The sequence below is a fragment of the Nerophis lumbriciformis genome, linkage group LG14 (genome assembly GCF_033978685.3).
Source record: "Nerophis lumbriciformis linkage group LG14, RoL_Nlum_v2.1, whole genome shotgun sequence".
Lineage (NCBI taxonomy): Eukaryota > Metazoa > Chordata > Actinopteri > Syngnathiformes > Syngnathidae > Nerophis > Nerophis lumbriciformis.
In genome coordinates, this window is record NC_084561.2 from 4,031,829 (window position 1) to 4,053,823 (window position 21,995).

General features: G+C 31.0%; 1 protein-coding gene across 7 annotated transcripts in view; it reads left to right on the top strand.

Moving 5' to 3' along the window:
* The window catches only part of arhgef18b (rho/rac guanine nucleotide exchange factor (GEF) 18b), a 224,702-nt gene that overhangs the window by 63,681 nt on the left and 139,026 nt on the right, over positions 1-21,995 (top strand). For all 7 annotated transcript variants that reach the window (XM_061976196.1, XM_061976189.1, XM_061976191.1 and 4 more), the window contains one exon: positions 1,233-1,404. In XM_061976196.1, the coding sequence (XP_061832180.1) occupies positions 1,233-1,404 (172 nt within the window). The remainder of the gene's footprint in view (positions 1-1,232; positions 1,405-21,995) is intronic.

A 21,995-nucleotide genomic window follows, 5' to 3' on the forward strand; every position in this document is an offset into this window, starting at 1 on the left:
TAGATTAAAAAAACTAGCATGCTAATTCTAGCATGCTAAAATGCTAATTATTTTTTAATTTTTTTGTATTTTTTGCTAACTGTACCAAATGATATGACCTTACACCTGCTAAATTAGATTTAAAAAAAACTAGCATGCTAATTCTAGCATGCTAAAACGCTAACTCTTTTTTTTTTGCTAACTGTACCAAATGATATGACCTTACACCTGCTAACTTAGATTAATAAAACGAGCTTGCTAATTCTAGCATGCTAAAATGCTAACTCTTTTTTTTCTCTTTTTTTTTTGCTAACTGTACCAAATTATATGACCTTACACCTGCTAAATTAGATTTCAAAAACTAGCATGCTAATTCTAGCATTCTAAAATGCTAACTCTTTTTATTTTTTTTATTTTTTGCTAACTCTACCAAATTATATGATCTTACACCAAATTATATGATCTTACACTGTTGAACAGTGGTGTTGCACAGTGGTGTTGAACAGTGGTGTTGAAAATTAATAAAACTAGCATGCTAATTCTAGCATGCTAAAATGCTAACTCTTTTTTAATTATTTTGTATTTTTTGCTAATTCTACCAAATGATATGACCTTACACCTGCTAAATTAGATAAAAAAAACTAGCATGCTAATTCTAGCATGTTAAAATGCTAACTCTTTTTTAATTTGTTTGTATTTTTTGCTAACTCTACCAAATGATATGACCTTACACCTGCTAAATTAGATTAAAAAAACTAGCATGCTAATTCTAGCATGCTAAAATGCTACCTCTTTTTTAATTTGTTTGTATTTTTTTCTAACTCTACCAAATGATATGACCTTACACCTGCTAAATTAGATTAAAAAAAAAACTAGCATGCTAATTCTAGCATGCTAAAACGCTAACTCTTCTTTTTTTTGCTAACTGTACCAAATGATATGACCTTACACCTGCTAACTTAGATTAATAAAACGAGCTTGCTAATTCTAGCATGCTAAAATGCTAACTCTTTTTTTTCTCTTTTTTTTTTGCTAACTGTACCAAATTATATGACCTTACACCTGCTAAATTAGATTTCAAAAACTAGCATGCTAATTCTAGCATGCTAAAATGCTAACTCTTTTTATTTTTTGCTAACTCTACCAAATTATATGATCTTACACTGTTGAACAGTGGTGTTGCCCACTGGTGGCACCTGTAATCTCCTTCTTGTGACACACGTCTAACCTCCACCCTCCATGTGCCCCTGCAGGGTAAGAACCGAGACAAAGAGCCCCAGCAAAGGGCCCGGGAGAAGGAGGCCCAGGAGACCGAGGGCAGCCACAGCAACGGCCATGTTTTGGCGCTGGGCACTTTCTCCAGCTGTGCCACCTGCTCGCTGTGCGGCAAGACTCTGCAGAAAAAGCACAGCCTGCAATGCATGAGTGAGTAACACCGCCAGGCGCTCACACGCACACCTTTTGGCTTTGTCTGCTCACACCACCGCTTATTGCACACCTGGCGGCCGGACAAACAACACCCGCAGTCACAACATTAGGTACACCACCCAGCAAGGCCTAACATAAATCATGATTCATGATCATTAATTAGTAAAAGTTAATTACATTTCTCATTGACTTTCCATAAATACATGCAAGTATTCATCATATTCTCTTCATGGCATATTAGGATTAAGGCTGCAGCTAACGATTATTTTTCTATCGATTAATCTATAGATTATTTTTTTTCGATTAATCGGTTAATCTATAGATTATTTTTTTCGATTAATCTATAGATTATTTTTCCTTTTACCGATTATTTTTTTAATTTAAAATGAAGATGAAAAAATAAATGTAGGCCAGTTTTTTCAAAAGGCATGGCTTTTATTTACAAAAAAAAAAAAGTATGGCCACTCAGTCAACATTGACAACAACATGACAAAATATTCTGTAACAATGTAAACATTTAAAACTTTTAACATTTAACAAAATTAAAAGTAGCTTATTTGCTTTTTAATGTGCAAATATAAAAGTAAACATCCAGTGCAATCTTAATATTCTGCAATAGTATAAGCATTTCAAAAGTAAAAGTATTGCTTATTTGCTAAAATGTGCAAAAATAAAGATAAACATCCAATACAAAAACGTGCAAAACGAAATATTCTGTAACAGTGTAAACATTTCAACAAAAGTAAAAGTATTGCTTATTTTGCTTAATAACACAACAATGATAGTATGATTAAAGTGAAAGTTAATTGTTGGTTTGTACATAGTATATGTAACTGTTAATGTTGTAAAAGGTATTTTCACAACTAATTAACGTTAGCGTCTTTGTAAACACTGAACAGGCACGCCAAACGCGCCTCTCAGAGCGAAACAGTGTTTTAGTTTATGAATTTACAACGCAGATACAAATGACACATTCATGTTTTTGTGTAATGATGACAACGTATACTCACGCGGATGATTGACTAGTTGATGGTGATGGCAAGAACGCTGTCGGGTGTTTTCTTTTCAAATGTTCGTTTATAGCCGTTGTGCATACAACAACATTATTAGCAGAGGTGGGTAGAGTAGCCAGAAATTGTACTCAAGTAAGAGTACTGTTACTTTAGAGATTTATTACTCAAGTAAAAGTAAGGAGTAGTCACCCAAATATTTACTTGAGTAAAAGTAAAAAGTATATTGTGAAAAAACTACTCAAGTACTGAGTAACTGATGAGTAACATACACACACACATATATATATATATATATATATATATATATATATATATATATATATATATATATATATATATATATATGTATATGTATGTGTGGGGAAAAAAAATCACAAGACTATTTCATCTCTACAGGCCTGTTTCATGAGGGGGGGTTCCCTCAATCATCAGGAGATTTTAATGGGAGCATTCGCATACGATGGTTTATATAGGGCACAGAGTGGGTGGGTACAGGCTGGCGTAGGGGCGTGGTGATTGGCTCATGTGTTACCTAGGAGGTGTTTCCGTCTATGGCGGCATGCTGTCACAATTTCGCTGCGCTTGTTGAGGGATGACAGGTCTGGACGGTAAATAATAAACAGTTTCTCTTTCAAGCATAGGTTGCATCTTTTATTACCACTATTGTAAGGTGTGCTGGATGCAAGAATTTGCCATGTTATTGAATATTCAACATTATTGTCTTTGAGGTCCCAAATGTGTTTGCTGAGTTCTGTGGTATTTCGCAGGTTTTTGTTCCTGAAAGAAGCCTTGTGATTGTTCCATCTGGTTTTGAACTCTCCTTCAGTTAATCCTACATATGTGTCGGATGTGTTAATGTCCTTGCGTGTTACCTTAGATTGGTAGACAACTGATGTTTGTAAGCACCCCCCGTTGAGAGGGCAATCAGGTTTCTTTCGACAGTTGCAACCTTTGTTGGTTTTGGAGTCGCTCTGTCCGGGGGCCGACGGCTCATTTGCAATTGTTTTGTTGTGGTTTGAGATGATTTGTCGTATATTGTTCATGCAGCTGTAGCTCAATTTAATGTTGTTCTTGTTGAATACTTTTCTTAGGGTGTTGTCTTTGGGAAAGTGTTTGTCAATCAGATTGAGGAATTTGTGTCCAATGTTAGTTGAGACGTTTTTGCTGTATGGGGGGTTGTACCAGATGATGTCGTTTCGTTTTCTGTTCTTTTTTGGCTGGTTTCCTGGCGTGGGTTCATAGGTGAGGGTGAAATTGTATCCGCTTTCATCAAGGGCTTTTTGGTACGGGGGGGTTGCTTGGTCAAATTCAGCTTTGCTAGATGACAGCATCGATAGCCTTTTATTGATTCCGGTAGGTATTCTTTTCGTGGTGGTGGGTGGGTGGTTGCTGTCATGGTGCACGTATTGGAGTGTTGTGTTGGGTTTCGTGAATGGTTGGTAGCTGTTATTTCTCAGGTTGAAAGTGACGTCAAGGAAGTTGACGGTTTGCTTGTTGGCTTCAATCGTGATCCGTAGGCCGTTCTCTTTGAAAATTTGGAAACACCTCCTAGGTAACACATGAGCCAATCACCACGCCCCTACGCCAGCCTGTACCCACCCACTCTGTGCCCTATATAAACCATGGTATGCGAATGCTCCCATTAAAATCTCCTGATGATTGAGGGAACCCCCCCTCATGAAACAGGCCTGTAGAGATGAAATAGTCTTGTGATTTCTTTCCCACACATACATATATTGCGCTCTACTACGGTATCGAGCACTATTTTTTGGATAACCGTATTAAGACATATATATATATATATATATATATATATATATATATATATATATATATATATATATATATATATATATATATATATATATATATATATACATATATATATATATATATATATATATATATATATATATATATATATATATATATATATATATATATATATAAATATACACACACACACACATATATATATATATAAATATACACACACACACACATATATATATATATATATATACACACATTTATTTATATATATATATATATATATACACACATTTATATATATATACACACATTTATATATATATATATATATATATATATATATATATATATATATATGCACACACATTTATTTATATATATATATATATATATATATATATATATATATATATATATATATATATATATATATATATATATATATATATATATATACACATATATATATACAGTATATGATTTATATTTATTTATTTTGCCGTTTTTGTTTACATGTTAAAGGTGTTTTAATGAATATACATGCATGTTTAACACATATAGATTCCTTTCTTTCATGAAGACAAGAATATAAGTTGGTGTATTACCTGATTCTGATGACTTGCGTTGATTGTAATCAGACAGTAGTGCTGATAACGTCCACGTTTTCAAATGGAGGAGAAAAAAAGTTCCTCCTTGCTGTCTAATACCACATGAAAGTGGTTGGTTTTTGGCATCTTATTTGTCCAGCTTCCATATTCGTTTTTTATACACTTTACAAGAAATACATTGGCGGCAAACTCCGTAGCTTGCTAGCTTGTTTGCGCTGGCTTTCGGAGACTCTTGTTTTGAAAGCGCAGGCGCGATGGAGCGGCACTTTTATTGTGAAGACAGGAACTGTGCGGTCAGTCTTTAGGCTTTTGACGGGATGTACGGTTGAAATAAAAAAGGGTCTTTTTTCCTTCACACTTTTGATTGATTGATTGGAACTTTTATTAGTAGATTGCACAGTACAGTACATATTCCGTACAATTGACCACTAAATGGTAACACCCCAATAGGTTTTTCAACTTGTTTAAGTCAGGTCATGTGACCGCCTGGCTCTGTTTGATTGGTCCAACGTCACCAGTGACTGCATCTGATTGGTGGAACGAAGTGAAACGTCACCAGTGACTGTATTTGTTGAAACGCAGGCACTATGAAGGTCTGTCTGACAGACCAAAACAAACAAAGCGTGCATTAACAGATCGATAAAAAATTAGTAGCGAGTAGCGAGCTGAATGTAGATAAAAGTAGCGGAGTAAAAGTAGCGTTTCTTCTCTATAAATATACTCAAGTAAAAGTAAAAGTATGTTGCATTATAACTACTCTTAGAAGTACAATTTATCCCAAAAGTTACTCAAGTAGATGTAACGGAGTATATAGACTATATATGAAATGTTAGATTATATATTTTGGAGCCTGCATGAAGGAAAGTGTTTATACAAACCCCGTTTCCATATGAGTTGGGAAATTGTGTTAGATGTAAATATAAACGGAATACAATGATTTGCAAATCCTTTTCAACCCATATTCAGTTGAATATGCTACAAAGACAACATATTTGATGTTCAAACTCATAAACTTTATCACTTAGAATTTCATGGCTGCAACACGTGCCAAAGTAGTTGGGAAAGGGCATGTTCACCACTGTGTTACATCACCTTTTCTTTTATCAACACTCAATAAACGATTGGGAACTGAGGAAACTAATTGTTGAAGCTTTGAAAGTGGAATTCTTTCCCATTCTTGTTTTATGTAGAGCTTCAGTCGTTCAACAGTCCGGGGGTCTCCGCTGTCGTATTTTACGCTTCATAATGCGCCACACATTTTCGATGGGAGACAGGTCTGGACTGCAGGCGGACCAGGAAAGTACCCGTACTCTTTTTTTTTTTTTTTTACGAAGCCACGCTGTTGTAACACGTACTGAATGTGGCTTGGCATTGTCTTACTGTCTTGCTACCTACTCAGTGGCCGAGTGGTTAGAGTGTCCGCCGTGAGATCGGTAGGTTGTGGGTTCAAACCCCGGCCGAGTCATACCAAAGACTATAAAAATGGGACCCATTACCTCCCTGCTTGGCACTCAGTATCAAGGGTTGGAATTGGGGGTTAAATCACCAAAAATGATTTTCCGGGCGCGGCCACCGCTGCTGCCCACTGCTCCCCTCACCTCCCAGGGGGTGATCAAGGGTGATGGGTTGAATGCAGAGAATAATTTCGCCACACCTAGTGTGTGTGTGACAATCATTGGTACTATAACTTTAACTTTAACTTTAAATAAGCAGGGGCGTCCATGAAAAAGACGGCGCTTAGATGGCAGCATATTTGTTCCAAAACCTGTATGTACCTTTCAGCATTAATGGCGCCTTCACAGATGTGTAAGTTACCCATGCCTTGGGCACTAATACACCCCCATACCATCACACATGCTGGCTTTTCAACTTTACGTCGATAACAGTCTGGATGGTTCGCTTCCCCTTTGGTCCGGATGACACGATGTCGAATATTTCCAAAAACAATTTGAAATGTGGACTCGTCAGACCACAGAACACTTTTCCACTTTGCATGAGTCCATCTTAGATGATCTCGGGCCCAGAGAAGCAGGCGGCGTTTCTGGGTGTTGTTGATAAATGGCTTTCGTTTTGCATAGTAGAGATTTAACTTGCACTTACAGATGTAGCGACCAACTGTATTTAGTGACAGTGGTTTTCTGAAGTGTTCCTGAGCCCATGTGGTGATATCCTTTACACACTGATGTCGGTTTTTGATACAGTGCCGTCTGAGGGATGGAAGATCACGGTCATTCAATGTTGGTTTCCGGCCATGCCGCTTACGTGGAGTGATTTCTCCAGATTCTCTGAACCTTTTGATGATATTATGGACCGTAGATGTTGAAATCCCTAAATTTCTTGCAATAGCTGGTTGAGAAAGGTTTTTCTTAAACTGTTCAACAATTTGCTCACGCAGTTGTGGACAAAGGGGTGTACCTCGCCCCATCCTTTCTTGTGAAAGACTGAGCATTTTTTGGGAAGCTGTTTTTATACCCAATCATGGCACCCACCTGTTCCCAATTAGCCTGCACACCTGTGGGATGTTCCAAATAAGTGTTTGATGAGCATTCCTCAACTTTATCAGTATTTTTTGCCACCTTTCCCAACTTCTTTGTCACGTGTTGCTGGCATCAAATTCTAAAGTTAATGATTATTTGCAAAAAAAAAAATGTTTATCAGTTTGAACATCAAATATGATGTCTTTGTAGTGCATTCAACTGAATATGGCTTGAAAATGATTTGCAAATCATTGTATTCTGTTTATATTTACATCTAACACAATTTCCCAACTCAATATGGAATTTTTTTTACCTTGAAAATTTTTTTTTACCTTGAAAATAATTTTTTACCTTGAAAATCATTTTTTACCTTGAACATTTTTTTTTACCTTGAAAATCATTTTTTACCTTGAAAATTTTTTTTACCTTGAAAATCATTTTTTACCTTGAAAATCATTTTTTACCTTGAAAATCATTTTTTAAATAGAAAAAAAAAATTTACCTTGAAAATCATTTTTTACCTTGAAAATCATTTTTTACTTTGAAGATCATTTTTTACCTTGAAATTAATTTTTAACCTTGAAAAAAAATTTTACCTTAAAAAATTTTTTTTTACCTTAAAATCATTTTTTACCTTGAAAATCATTTTTTACCTTGAAAAAAAAAATGTTACCTTGAAAAATTGTTTTTACCTTGAAAATCATTTTTTACCTTGAAACACATTTTTAACCTTGAAAAAAAAATGTTACCTTGAAAAAAATTGTTTTCCTTGAAAATCATTTTTTACCTAGAAAATCCTTTTTTCACATTGAAAAAAAAATGTTACCTTGAAAAAATTTTTTTACCTTGAAAATCATTCCATCCATCCATTTTCTACCGCTTATTCCCTTCGGGGTCGCAGGGAGCGCTGGAGCCTATCTCAGCTACAATCGGGCGGAAGGTGGAATTTTTTTTACCTTGAAAATTTTTTTTTACCTTGAAAATCATTTTTTACCTTGAAAATCATTTTTTTACCTTGAAAATCATATTTTACATTGAAAAAAAAATTTTACCTTGAAATTTTTTTTTTACCTTAAAAATTTTTTTTACTTAGAAAATCATTTTTTACCTTGAAAATCATTTTTTACCTTGAAAAAAAATTTCACTTTGAAAATCATTTTTAACCTTGAAAATCATTTTTAACCTTGAAAAAAAAGTCACCTTGAAAAAGTTTTATGAAGCCTAAAATAGCACAACGGAGACCCCCGGACTGTTGAACAACTTAAGCTGTACATCAAGCAAGAATGGGAAAGAATTCCACCTGAGAAGCTTCAAAAATGTGTCTCCTCAGTTCCCAAACGTTATACTGAGTGTTGTTAAAAGGAAAGGCCATGTAACACAGTGGTGAACATGCCCTTTCCCAACTACTTTGTCACGTGTTGCAGCCATGAAATTCTAAGTTAATGATTATTTGCCAAAAAAAAAATAAAGTTTATGAGTTTGAACATCAAATATGTTGTCTTTGTAGCATATTCAACTGAATATGGCTTGAAAAGGATTTGCAAATCATTGTATTCCGTTTATATTTACATCTAACACAATTTCCCAACTCAATATGGAATTTTTTTTACCTTGAACATATTTTTTTACCTTGAAAATCATTTTTTACCTTGAAAATCATTTTTTACCTTGAACATTTTTTTTACCTTGAAAATCATTTTTTACCTTGAAAATCATTTTTTACCTTGAAAATCATTTTTTAAATAGAAAATTTTTTTTTACCTTGAAAAAATTTTTTTACCTTGAAAATCATTTTTTACCTTGAAACACATTTTTAACCTTGAAAAAAAAAATGTTACCTTGAAAAAAATTTTTTTTCTTGAAAATCATTTTTTACCTAGAAAATCATTTTTTCACATTGAAAAAAAAATGTTACCTTGAAAAAAAATTTTTACCTTGAAAATCATTTTTTACCTTCAAAATCATTTTTTACATTGAAAAAAAAAATTAACCTTGAAAATTTTTTTTTACCTTAAAAATTTTTTTTACTTAGAAAATCATTTTTTACCTTGAAAATCATTTTTTACCTTGAAAAAAAAATTTTACCTTGAAAAAAAAATTTTACCTTGAAAATCATTTTTTTACCTTGAAAATCATTTTTTTTACCTTGAAAATCATTTTTTAAATAGAAAAAAAAATGTTACCTTGAAAATTTTTTTTTACCTTGAAAATCATTTTTTACCTTGAAACACATTTTTAACCTTGAAAAAAAAAATGTTACCTTGAAAAATTTTTTTTTTCTTGAAAATCATTTTTTACCTAGAAAATCCTTTTTTCACATTGAAAAAAATATGTTACCTTGAAAAAAAGTTTTTACCTTGAAAATCATTTTTTACCTTGAAAATCATTTTTTACCTTGAAACACATTTTTAACCTTGAAAAAAAAAATGTTACCTTGAAAAAAATTTTTTTTCTTGAAAATCATTTTTTACCTAGAAAATCCTTTTTTCACATTGAAAAAAAAATGTTACCTTGAAAAAAAGTTTTTACCTTGAAAATAATTTTTTTACCTTGAAAATCATTTTTTACATTGAAAAAAAAATTTTACCTTGAAAATTTTTTTTTACCTTAAAATTTTTTTTTACTTAGAAAATCATTTTTTACCTTGAAAATCATTTTTTACCTTGAAAATCATTTTTTACCTGAAAAAAAATGTTTACCTTGAAAAAAAAATGTAACCTTGAAAATCATTTTTTACCTTGAAAATCATTTTTAACCTTGAAAAAAAAATTCACCTTGAAAAAGTTTTATAAAGCCTAAAATAGCACAACGCAGACCCCCGGACTGTTGAACAACTTAAGCTGTACATCAAGCAAGAATGGGAAAGAATTCCACCTGAGAAGCTTCAAAACTGTGTCTCCTCAGTTCCCAAACGTTTACTGAGTGTTGTTAAAAGGAAAGGCCATGTAACACAGTGGTGAACATGCCCTTTCCCAACTACTTTGGCACGTGTTTCAGCCATGAAATTCTAAGTTAATTATTATTTGCAAAAAAAAAATAAAGTTTATGAGTTTGAACATCAAATATGTTGTCTTTGTAGCATATTCAACTGAATATGGCTTGAAAAGGATTTGCAAATCATTGTATTCCGTTTATATTTACATCTAACACAATTTCCCAACTCAATATGGAATTTTTTTTACCTTGAACATTTTTTTTTACCATGAAAATCATTTTTTACCTTGAAAATCATTTTTTACCTTGAACATTTTTTTTTACCTTGAAAATCATTTTTTACCTTGAAAATCATTTTTTAAATATAAAAAAAAATGTTACCTTGAAAAACTTTTTTTACCTTGAAAATCATTTTTTTTACCTTGAAACACATTTTTAACCTTGAAAAAAAAATGTTACCTTGAAAAATATTTTTTTTTCTTGAAAATCATTTTTTACCTTGAAAATCATTTTTTACATTGAAAAAAAAATTTTACCTTGAAAATTTTTTTTTACCTTAAAAATTTTTTTTACTTAGAAAATCATTTTTTACCTTGAAAATCATTTTTTACCTTGAAAAAAATTTTTTACCTTGAAAAAAAAATTTAACCTTGAAAATCGTTTTTTACCTTGAAAATCATTTTTTACCTTGAAACACATTTTTAACCTTGAAAAAAAAAATGTTACCTTGAAAAAAAATTTTTACCTTGAAAAAAAAATGTAACCTTGAAAATCGTTTTTTACCTTGAAAATCATTTTTTACCTTGAAACACATTTTTAACCTTGAAAAAAAAAAATGTTACCTTGAAAAAAAATGTAACCTTGAAAATCGTTTTTTACCTTGAAACACATTTTTAACCTTGAAAAAAAAAATGTTACCTTGAAAAAAAATTGTTTTTCTTGAAAATAATTTTTTACCTAGAAAATCCTTTTTTCACATTGAAAAAAAAATGTTACCTTGAAAAAAAATGTTTACCTTGAAAATCATTTTTTACCTTGAAAATCATTTTTTACATTGAAAAAAAAAATTTTACCTTGAAAATTTTTTTTTACCTTAAAATTTTTTTTTACTTAGAAAATCATTTTTTACCTTGAAAAGCATTTTTTACCTTGAAAAAAAAATCTAACCTTGAAAATCATTTTTTACCTTGAAAATCATTTTTTACCTTGAAAAAAATTTTTTACCTTGAAAAAAAAATTTAACCTTGAAAATAATTTTTTTTACCTTGAAAATCATTTTTAACCTTGAAAAAAAAATTCACCTTGAAAAAGTTTTATGAAGCCTAAAATAGCACAACGCAGACCCCCGGACTGTTGAACAACTTAAGCTGTACATCAAGCAAGAATGGGAAAGAATTCCACCTGAGAAGCTTCAAAAATGTGTCTCCTCAGTTCCCAAACCTTTACTGAGTGTTGTTAAAAGGAAAGGCCATGTAACACAGTGGTGAACATGCCCTTTCCCAACTACTTTGGCACGTGTTACAGCCATGAAATTCTAAGTTAATTATTATTTGCAAAAAAAAAACAAAGTTTATGAGTTTGAACATCAAATATGTTGTCTTTGTAGTGCATTCAACTGAATATGGGTTGAAAATGATTTGCAAATCATTGTATTCCGTTTATATTTACATCTAACACAATTTCCCAACTCAATATGGAATTTTTTTTACCTTGAACATTTTTTTTTACCTTGAAAATCATTTTTTACCTTGAAAATCATTTTTTACCTTGAACATTTTGTTTTACCTTGAAAATCATTTTTTACCTTGAAAATCATTTTTTACCTTGAAAATCATTTTTTAAATAGAAAAAAAAATGTTACCTTGAAAATTTTTTTTTACCTTGAAAATCATTTTTTACCTTGAAACACATTTTTAACCTTGAAAAAAAAAATGTTACCTTGAAAAAACATTTTTTTCTTGAAAATCATTTTTTACCTAGAAAATCCTTTTTTCACATTGAAAAAAAAATGTTACCTTGAAAAAAAATGTTTACCTTGAAAATAATTTTTTACCTTGAAAATCATTTTTTACATTAGAAATCATTTTTTACCTTGAAAATCATTTTTTACATTGAAAAAAAAATTTTACCTTGAAAATTTTTTTTTTACCTTAAAAAATTTTTTTACTTAGAAAATCATTTTTTACCTTGAAAATCATTTTTTACCTTGAAAATCATTTTTTAAATAGAAAAAAAAAATTTACCTTGAAAATTTTTTTTTACCTTGAAAATCATTTTTTACCTTGAAAATCATTTTTTACATTGAAAATCATTTTTTACCTTGAAAATCATTTTTTACATTGAAAAAAAAATTTTACCTTGAAAATTTTTTTTTACCTTAAAAATTTTTTTTACTTAGAAAATAATTTTTTACTTAGAAAATAATTTTTTACCTTGAAAATAATTTTTTACCTTGAAAAAAAATTTCACTTTGAAAATCATTTTTAACCTTGAAAATCATTTTTAACCTTGAAAAAAAAGTCACCTTGAAAAAGTTTTATGAAGCCTAAAATAGCACAACGCAGACCCCCGGACTGTTGAACAACTTAAGCTGTACATCAAGCAAGAATGGGAAAGAATTCCACCTGAGAAGCTTCAAAAATGTGTCTCCTCAGTTCCCAAACCTTTACTGAGTGTTGTTAAAAGGAAAGGCCATGTAACACAGTGGTGAACATGCCCTTTCCCAACTACTTTGGCATGTGTTGCAGCCATGAAATTCTAAATTAATTATTATTTCCAAAAAAAAACAAAGTTTATGAGTTTGAACATCAAATATGTTGTCTTTGTAGCATATTCAACTGAATATGGCTTGAAAAGGATTTGCAAATCATTGTATTCCGTTTATATTTACATCTAACACAATTTCCCAACTCAATATGGAATTTTTTTTACCTTGAACATTTTTTTTTACCTTGAAAATCATTTTTTACCTTGAAAATCATTTTTTACCTTGAACATTTTTTTTTACCTTGAAAATCATTTTTTACCTTGAAACACATTTTTTACCTTGAAAAAAAAAATGTTACCTTGAAAAAAATTTTTTACCTTGAAAATCATTTTTTACCTTGAAAATCATTTTTTACATTGAAAAAAAATTTTTACCTTAAAAATTTTTTTTACTTAGAAAATCATTTTTTTTACCTTGAAAATCATTTTTTACCTTGAAAAAAAATGTTACCTTGAAAAAAAAATTTTACCTTGAAAATCATTTTTTACCTTGAAAATCATTTTTTACCTTGAAAATCATTTTTTAAATAGAAAAAAAAATTTTACCTTGAAAAATTTTTTTTACCTTGAAAATCATTTTTTACCTTGAAACACATTTTTAACCTTGAAAAAAAAAATGTTACCTTGAAAAAAATTTTTTTTCTTGAAAATCATTTTTTACCTAGAAAATCTTTTTTTCACATTGAAAAAAAAATGTTACCTTGAAAAAAATTATTTACCTTGAAAATCATTTTTTACCTTGAAAATCATTTTTTACATTGAAAATCATTTTTTACCTTGAAAATCATTTTTTACATTGAAAACATTTTTTTACCTTGAACATTTTTTTTACCTTGAAAATCATTTTTTACCTTGAAAATCATTTTTTACCTTGAACTTTTTTTTTTACCTTGAAAATCATTTTTTAAATAGAAAAAAAAATGTTACCTTGAAAAATTTTTTTTACCTTGAAAATCATTTTTTACCTTGAAAAAAAAAATTTTACCTTGAAAAAAAATGTTTTTTCTTGAAAATCATTTTTTACCTAGAAAATCCTTTTTTCACATTGAAAAAAAAACGTTACCTTGAAAATTTTTTTTTACCTTGAAAATCATTCCATCCATCCATTTTCTACCGCTTATTCCCTTCGGGGTCGCAGGGGGCGCTGGAGCCTATCTCAGCTACAATCGGGCGGAAGGTGGAATTTTTTTTACCTTGAAAATTTTTTTTTACCTTGAAAATCATTTTTTACCTTGAAAATCATTTTTTTACCTTGAAAATCATATTTTACATTGAAAAAAAAATTTTACCTTGAAATTTTTTTTTTACCTTAAAAATTTTTTTTACTTAGAAAATCATTTTTTACCTTGAAAATCATTTTTTACCTTGAAAAAAAATTTCACTTTGAAAATCATTTTTAACCTTGAAAATCATTTTTAACCTTGAAAAAAAAGTCACCTTGAAAAAGTTTTATGAAGCCTAAAATAGCACAACGCAGACCCCCGGACTGTTGAACAACTTAAGCTGTACATCAAGCAAGAATGGGAAAGAATTCCACCTGAGAAGCTTCAAAAATGTGTCTCCTCAGTTCCCAAACCTTTACTGAGTGTTGTTAAAAGGAAAGGCCATGTAACACAGTGGTGAACATGCCCTTTCCCAACTACTTTGGCATGTGTTGCAGCCATGAAATTCTAAATTAATTATTATTTCCAAAAAAAACCAAAGTTTATGAGTTTGAACATCAAATATGTTGTCTTTGTAGCATATTCAACTGAATATGGCTTGAAAAGGATTTGCAAATCATTGTATTCCGTTTATATTTACATCTAACACAATTTCCCAACTCAATATGGAATTTTTTTTACCTTGAACATTTTTTTTTACCTTGAAAATCATTTTTTACCTTGAAAATCATTTTTTACCTTGAACATTTTTTTTTACCTTGAAAATCATTTTTTACCTTGAAACACATTTTTTACCTTGAAAAAAAAAATGTTACCTTGAAAAAATTTTTTTACCTTGAAAATCATTTTTTACCTTGAAAATCATTTTTTACATTGAAAAAAAATTTTTACCTTAAAAATTTTTTTTACTTAGAAAATCATTTTTTTTACCTTGAAAATCATTTTTTACCTTGAAAAAAAATGTTACCTTGAAAAAAAAATTTTACCTTGAAAATCATTTTTTACCTTGAAAATCATTTTTTACCTTGAAAATCATTTTTTAAATAGAAAAAAAAATTTTACCTTGAAAAATTTTTTTTACCTTGAAAATCATTTTTTACCTTGAAACACATTTTTAACCTTGAAAAAAAAAATGTTACCTTGAAAAAAATTTTTTTTCTTGAAAATCATTTTTTACCTAGAAAATCTTTTTTTCACATTGAAAAAAAAATGTTACCTTGAAAAAAATTATTTACCTTGAAAATCATTTTTTACCTTGAAAATCATTTTTTACATTGAAAATCATTTTTTACCTTGAAAATCATTTTTTACATTGAAAAATTTTTTTTACCTTGAACATTTTTTTTACCTTGAAAATCATTTTTTACCTTGAAAATCATTTTTTACCTTGAACTTTTTTTTTTACCTTGAAAATCATTTTTTAAATAGAAAAAAAAATGTTACCTTGAAAAATTTTTTTTACCTTGAAAATCATTTTTTACCTTGAAAAAAAAAATGTTACCTTGAAAAAAAATGTTTTTTCTTGAAAATCATTTTTTACCTAGAAAATCCTTTTTTCACATTGAAAAAAAAACGTTACCTTGAAAAATTTTTTTTACCTTGAAAATCATTCCATCCATCCATTTTCTACCGCTTATTCCCTTCGGGGTCGCAGGGGGCGCTGGAGCCTATCTCAGCTACAATCGGGCGGAAGGTGGAATTTTTTTTACCTTGAAAATTTTTTTTTACCTTGAAAATCATTTTTTACCTTGAAAATCATTTTTTTACCTTGAAAATCATATTTTACATTGAAAAAAAAATTTTACCTTGAAATTTTTTTTTTACCTTAAAAATTTTTTTTACTTAGAAAATCATTTTTTACCTTGAAAATCATTTTTTACCTTGAAAAAAAATTTCACTTTGAAAATCATTTTTAACCTTGAAAATCATTTTTAACCTTGAAAAAAAAGTCACCTTGAAAAAGTTTTATGAAGCCTAAAATAGCACAACGGAGACCCCCGGACTGTTGAACAACTTAAGCTGTACATCAAGCAAGAATGGGAAAGAATTCCACCTGAGAAGCTTCAAAAATGTGTCTCCTCAGTTCCCAAACCTTTACTGAGTGTTGTTAAAAGGAAAGGCCATGTAACACAGTGGTGAACATGCCCTTTCCCAACTACTTTGGCACGTGTTGCAGCCATGAAATTGTAAATTAATTATTATTTCCAAAAAAAAACAAAGTGATGAGTTTGAACATCAAATATGTTGTCTTTGTAGCATATTCAACTGAATATGGGTTGAAAAGGATTTGCAAATCATTGTATTCCGTTTATATTTACATCTAACACAATTTCCCAACTCAATATGGAATTTTTTTTACCTTGAACATTTTTTTTTACCATGAAAATCATTTTTTACCTTGAAAATCATTTTTTACCTTGAACATTTTTTTTTACCTTGAAAATCATTTTTTACCTTGAAAAACATTTTTTACCTTGAAAATCATTTTTTAAATAGAAAAAAAAAATGTTACCTTGAAAAAAATTGTTTACCTTTAAAATCATTTTTTTTACCTTGAAACACATTTTTAACCTTGAAAAAAAAAATGTTACCTTGAAAAAAATTTTTTTTCTTGAAAATCATTTTTTACCTAGAAAATAATTTTTTCACATTGAAAAAAAAACGTTACCTTGAAAAAAATTTTTTACCTTGAAAATCATTTTTTACCTTGAAAATCATTTTTTACATTGAAAATCATTTTTTACCTTGAAAATCATTTTTTACATTGAAAAAAAAATTTTACCTTGAAAATTTTTTTTTACCTTAAAAAATTTTTTTACTTAGAAAATCATTTTTTTACCTTGAAAATCATTTTTTACCTTGAAAAAAAATTTTTACCTTGAAAAAAAATTTTTACCTTGAAAATCATTTTTTACCTTGAAAATCATTTTTTAAATAGAAAAAAAAATTGTTACCTTGAAAAAATTTTTTTTCTTGAAAATCATTTTTTACCTAGAAAATCCTTTTTTCACATTGAAAAAAAACGTTACCTTGAAAAAAAATTTTTACCTTGAAAATCATTTTTTACTTTGAAAATCATTTTTTACATTGAAAAAAATTTTTACCTTGAAAATTTTTTTTTACCTTAAAAATTTTTTTTACTTAGAAAATCATTTTTTACCTTGAAAATCATTTTTTACCTTGAAAAAAAAATTTTACCTTGAAAAAAAAATGTTACCTTGAAAATCATTTTTTACCTTGAAAATAATTTTTTACCTTGAAAATCATTTTTTAAATAGAAAAAAAAATGTTACCTTGAAAATTTTTTTTTACCTTGAAAATCATTTTTTACCTTGAAACACATTTTTAACCTTGAAAAAAAAAATGTTACCTTGAAAAAATTTTTTTTTCTTGTAAATCATTTTTTACCTAGAAATCCTTTTTTCACATTGAAAAAAAAATGTTACCTTGAAAAAAAGTTTTTACCTTGAAAATCATTTTTTACCTTGAAAATCATTTTTTACATTGAAAAAAAAAATTTACCTTGAAAATTTTTTTTTACCTTAAAAAATTTTTTTACTTTGAAAATCTTTTTTTACTTTGGAAATCTTTTTTTTACCTTGAAAAATTTTTTTTACCTTGAAAAAAAAATTTAACCTTGAAAATCATTTTTTACCTTGAAAATCATTTTTAACCTTGAAAAAAAAAGTCACCTTGAAAAAGTTTTATGAAGCCTAAAATAGCACAACGCAGACCCCCGGACTGTTGAACAACTTAAGCTGTACATCAAGCAAGAATGGGAAAGAATTCCACCTGAGAAGCTTCAAAAATGTGTCTCCTCAGTTCCCAAACCTTTACTGAGTGTTGTTAAAAGGAAAGGCCATGGCACGTGTTGCAGCCATGAAATTCTAAGTTAATTATTATTTGCAAAAAAAAAAAAAAAGTTTATGAGTTTGAACATCAAATATGTTGTCTTTGTAGTGCATTCAACTGAATATGGGTTGAAAATGATTTGCAAATCATTGTATTCCGTTTATATTTACATCTAACACAATTTCCCAACTCATATGGAAACGGGGTTTGTATAATTCATTGCTTGTCATAATCACAATGGCTTTTCTTCTTGTTTCTGCTTAGTGTCCTTCCTGGTATTGTTTGCAACACTGCATCTGCATCTTGTTCCCCGCTCTGGGTCCATGTACAGTATTGCTCAACTCTTCATCCATCAGCACCGTCCTCCTGACAGATGTTTATACGCAAAAACCCCACAGCATGCTGGGCTTAGCTTTGTGCTGGCGGCTCCCTTTTAATCCTCTCATTTCTCGGCTGTGTTGGCTGAGCTGAAGCAGGCCTGCGTGTAGAGTCGCACGCAGATCTGTGCGGGACCTTTCCACGTATTCTTTCCGCTGATAAGCTGAGAGAAAAGTGCAACTAATGTGGGGTGGGTGGACGTGATGGATGGCGGCAGCTCAGGAGCTACGGTACACGTTTGTTTCGCTCGACCGGCCGCTTGTTGCTAGGCAGAGTTCATGGGGGCTCCACCACTGGCCAATGAAAAATGATGATTATGCCAGCCACGCCCACTTTGGCGGTTTTAAGCATAGACATGTTATAAGTAGACGCAGCATTGGCTGCTGTGACGCGAGAAATTGGGCCGCCATCTTGAAGTGGTGATGAGGAGCCGGCAAGCAGCCTAAACTGACAGTTGACAGATAAAAAAACAAAGATGCTAAACTGACAGTTGACAGGTGGAAAACAAAGATGCTAAACTGACAGTTGACAGGTAGAAAACAAAGATGCTAAACTTACAGTTGACAGGTAGAAAACAAAGATGCTAAACTGACAGTTGACAGGTAGAAAAGAAAGATGCTAAACTGACAGTCGACAGGTAGAAAACAAAGATGCTAAACTGACGGTTGACAGGTAGAAAACAAAGATGCTAAACTGACAGTTGACAGGTAGAAAACAAAGATGCTAAACTGACAGTTGACAGGTAGAAAACGAAGATGCTAAACTGACAGTTGACAGGTAGAAACAAAGATGCTAATCTGACAGTTGACAGGTAGAAAACAAAGATGCTAGACTGACAGTTGACAGGTAGAAAACAAAGATGCTAAACTGACAGTTGACAGGTAGAAAACAAAGATGCTAAACTGACAGTTGACAGGTAGAAAACAAAGATGCTAAACTGACAGTTGACAGGCAGAAAACAAAGGTGCTAAACTGACAGTCGACAGGTAGAAAACAAAGATGCTAAACTGACAGTTGACAGGTAGAAAACAAAGATGCTAACTGACAGTTGACAGGTAGAAACCAAATATGCTAAACTGACAGTTGACAGGTAGAAAACAAAAAAGCTAAACTGACAGTTGACTGGTAGAAAACAAAGATGCTAAACTGACAGTTGACAGGTAGAAAACAAAGATGCTAAACTGACAGTTGACAGGTAGAAAACAAAAATGCTAAACTGACAGTTGACAGGCAGAAAACAAAGGTGCTAAACTGACAGTTGACAGGTAGAAAACAAAGATGCTAAACTGACAGTTGACAGGTAGAAAACGAAGATGCTAAACTGACAGTTGACAGGTAGAAAACAAAGATGCTAAACTGACAGTTGACAGGTAGAAAACAAAGATGCTAAACTGACAGTTGACAGGTAGAAAACAAAGATGCTAAACTGACAGTTAACAGGTGGAAAACAAAGATGCTAAACTGACAGTCGACAGGTAGAAAACAAAGATGCTAAACTGACAGTCGACAGGTAGAAAACAAAGATGTTAAACTGACAGTTGACAGGTAGAAAACAAAAATGCTAAACTGACAGTTGACAGGTAGAAAACAAAGATGCTAAACTGACAGTTGACAGGTAGAAAACAAAGATGCTAAACTGACAGTTGACAGGTAGAAAACAAAGATGCTAAACTGACAGCTGACAGGTAGAAAACAAAGATGCTAAACTGACAGTTGACAGGTAGAAAACAAAGATGCTAAACTGACAGTCGACAGGTAGAAAACAAAGGTGCTAAACTGACAGTTGACAGGTAGAAAACAAAGATGCTAGACTGATAGTTGACAGGTAGAAAACAACGATGCTAAACTGACAGTCGACAGTTAGAAAACAAAGATGCTAAACTGACAGTTGACATGTGGAAAACAAAGATGCTAAACTGACAGTTGACAGGTAGAAAACAAAAATGCTAAACTGACAGTTGACAGGTAGAAAACAAAGACACTAAACTGACAGTTGACAGGTAGAAAACAAAGATGCTAAATTGACAGTTGACAGGTAGAAAACAAAGATGCTAAACTGACAATTGACAGGTAGAAAACAAAGATGCGAAACTGACAGTTGACAGGTAGAAAACAAAGATGCTAAACTGACAGTTGACAGGTGGAAAACAAAGATGCTAAACTGACAGTTGACAGGTAGAAAACAAAGATGCTAAACTGACAGTTGACAGGTAGAAAACAAAAATGCTAAACTGACAGTCGACAGGTAGAAAACAAAGATGCTAAACTGACAGTCGACAGGTAGAAAGCAAAGATGCTAAACTGACAGTTGACAGGTAGAAAACAAAGATACTAAACTGACAGTTGACAGGTAGAAAACAAAGATGCTAAACTGACAGTGGACAGGTAGAAAACAAAGATGCTTAACTGACAGTCGACAGGTAGAAAACAAAGAGGCTAAACTGACAGTTGAGAGGTAGAAAACAAAGATGCTAAACTGACAGTTGACAGGTAGAAAACAAAGGTGCTAAACTGACAGTTGACAGGTGAAAAACAAAGATGCTAGACTGACAGTTGAGAGGTAGAAAACAAAGATGCTTAACTGACAGTTGACAGGTAGAAGACAAAAAAGGTAAACTGACAGTTGACTGGTAGAAAGCAAAGATGCTAAACTGACAGTCGACAGTTAGAAAACAAAGATGCTAAACTGACAGTTGACAGGTAGAAAACAAAAATGCTAAACTGACAGTTGACAGGTAGAAAACAAAAATGCTAAACTGACAGTTGACAGGTAGAAAACAAAGACGCTAAACTGACAGTTGACAGGTAGAAAACAAAGATGCTAAACTGACAGTTGACAGGTGAAAAACAAAGATGCTAAACTGACAGTTGACAGGTAGAAAACAAAGATGCTAAACTGACAGTCGACAGGTAGAAAACAAAGATGCTAAACTGACAGTCGACAGGTAGAAAACAAAGATGCTAAACTGACAGTTGACAGGTAGAAAAAAAAATGCTAAACTGACAGTTGACAGGTAGAAAACACAGATGCTAAACTGACAGTTGACAGGTAGAAAACAAAGATGCTAAACTGACAGTCGACAGGTAGAAAACAAAGATGCTAAACTGACAGTTGACAGGTAGAAAACAAAGATGCTAAACTGACAGTTGACAGGTAGAAAACAAAGATGCTAAACTGACAGTCGACAGGTAGAAAACAAAGATGCTAAACTGACAGTTGACAGGTAGAAAACAAAGATGCTAAACTGACAGTCGACAGGTAGAAAACAAAGATGCTAAACTGACAGTTGACAGGTAGAAAACGAAGATGCTAAGCTGACAGTTGACAGGTAGAAAACAAAGATGCTAGACTGACAGTTGACAGGTAGAAAACAAAGATGCTAAACTGACAGTTGACAGGTAGAAAACAAAGATGCTAAACTTACAGTTGACAGGTAGAAAACAAAGATGCTAAACTGACAGTTGACAGGTAGAAAAGAAAGATGCTAAACTGACAGTCGACAGGTAGAAAACAAAGATGCTAAACTGACAGTTAACAGGTAGAAAACAAAAAAGCTAAACTGACAGTTGACAGGTAGAAAACAAAGATGCTAAACTGACAGCTGACAGGTAGAAAACAAAGAT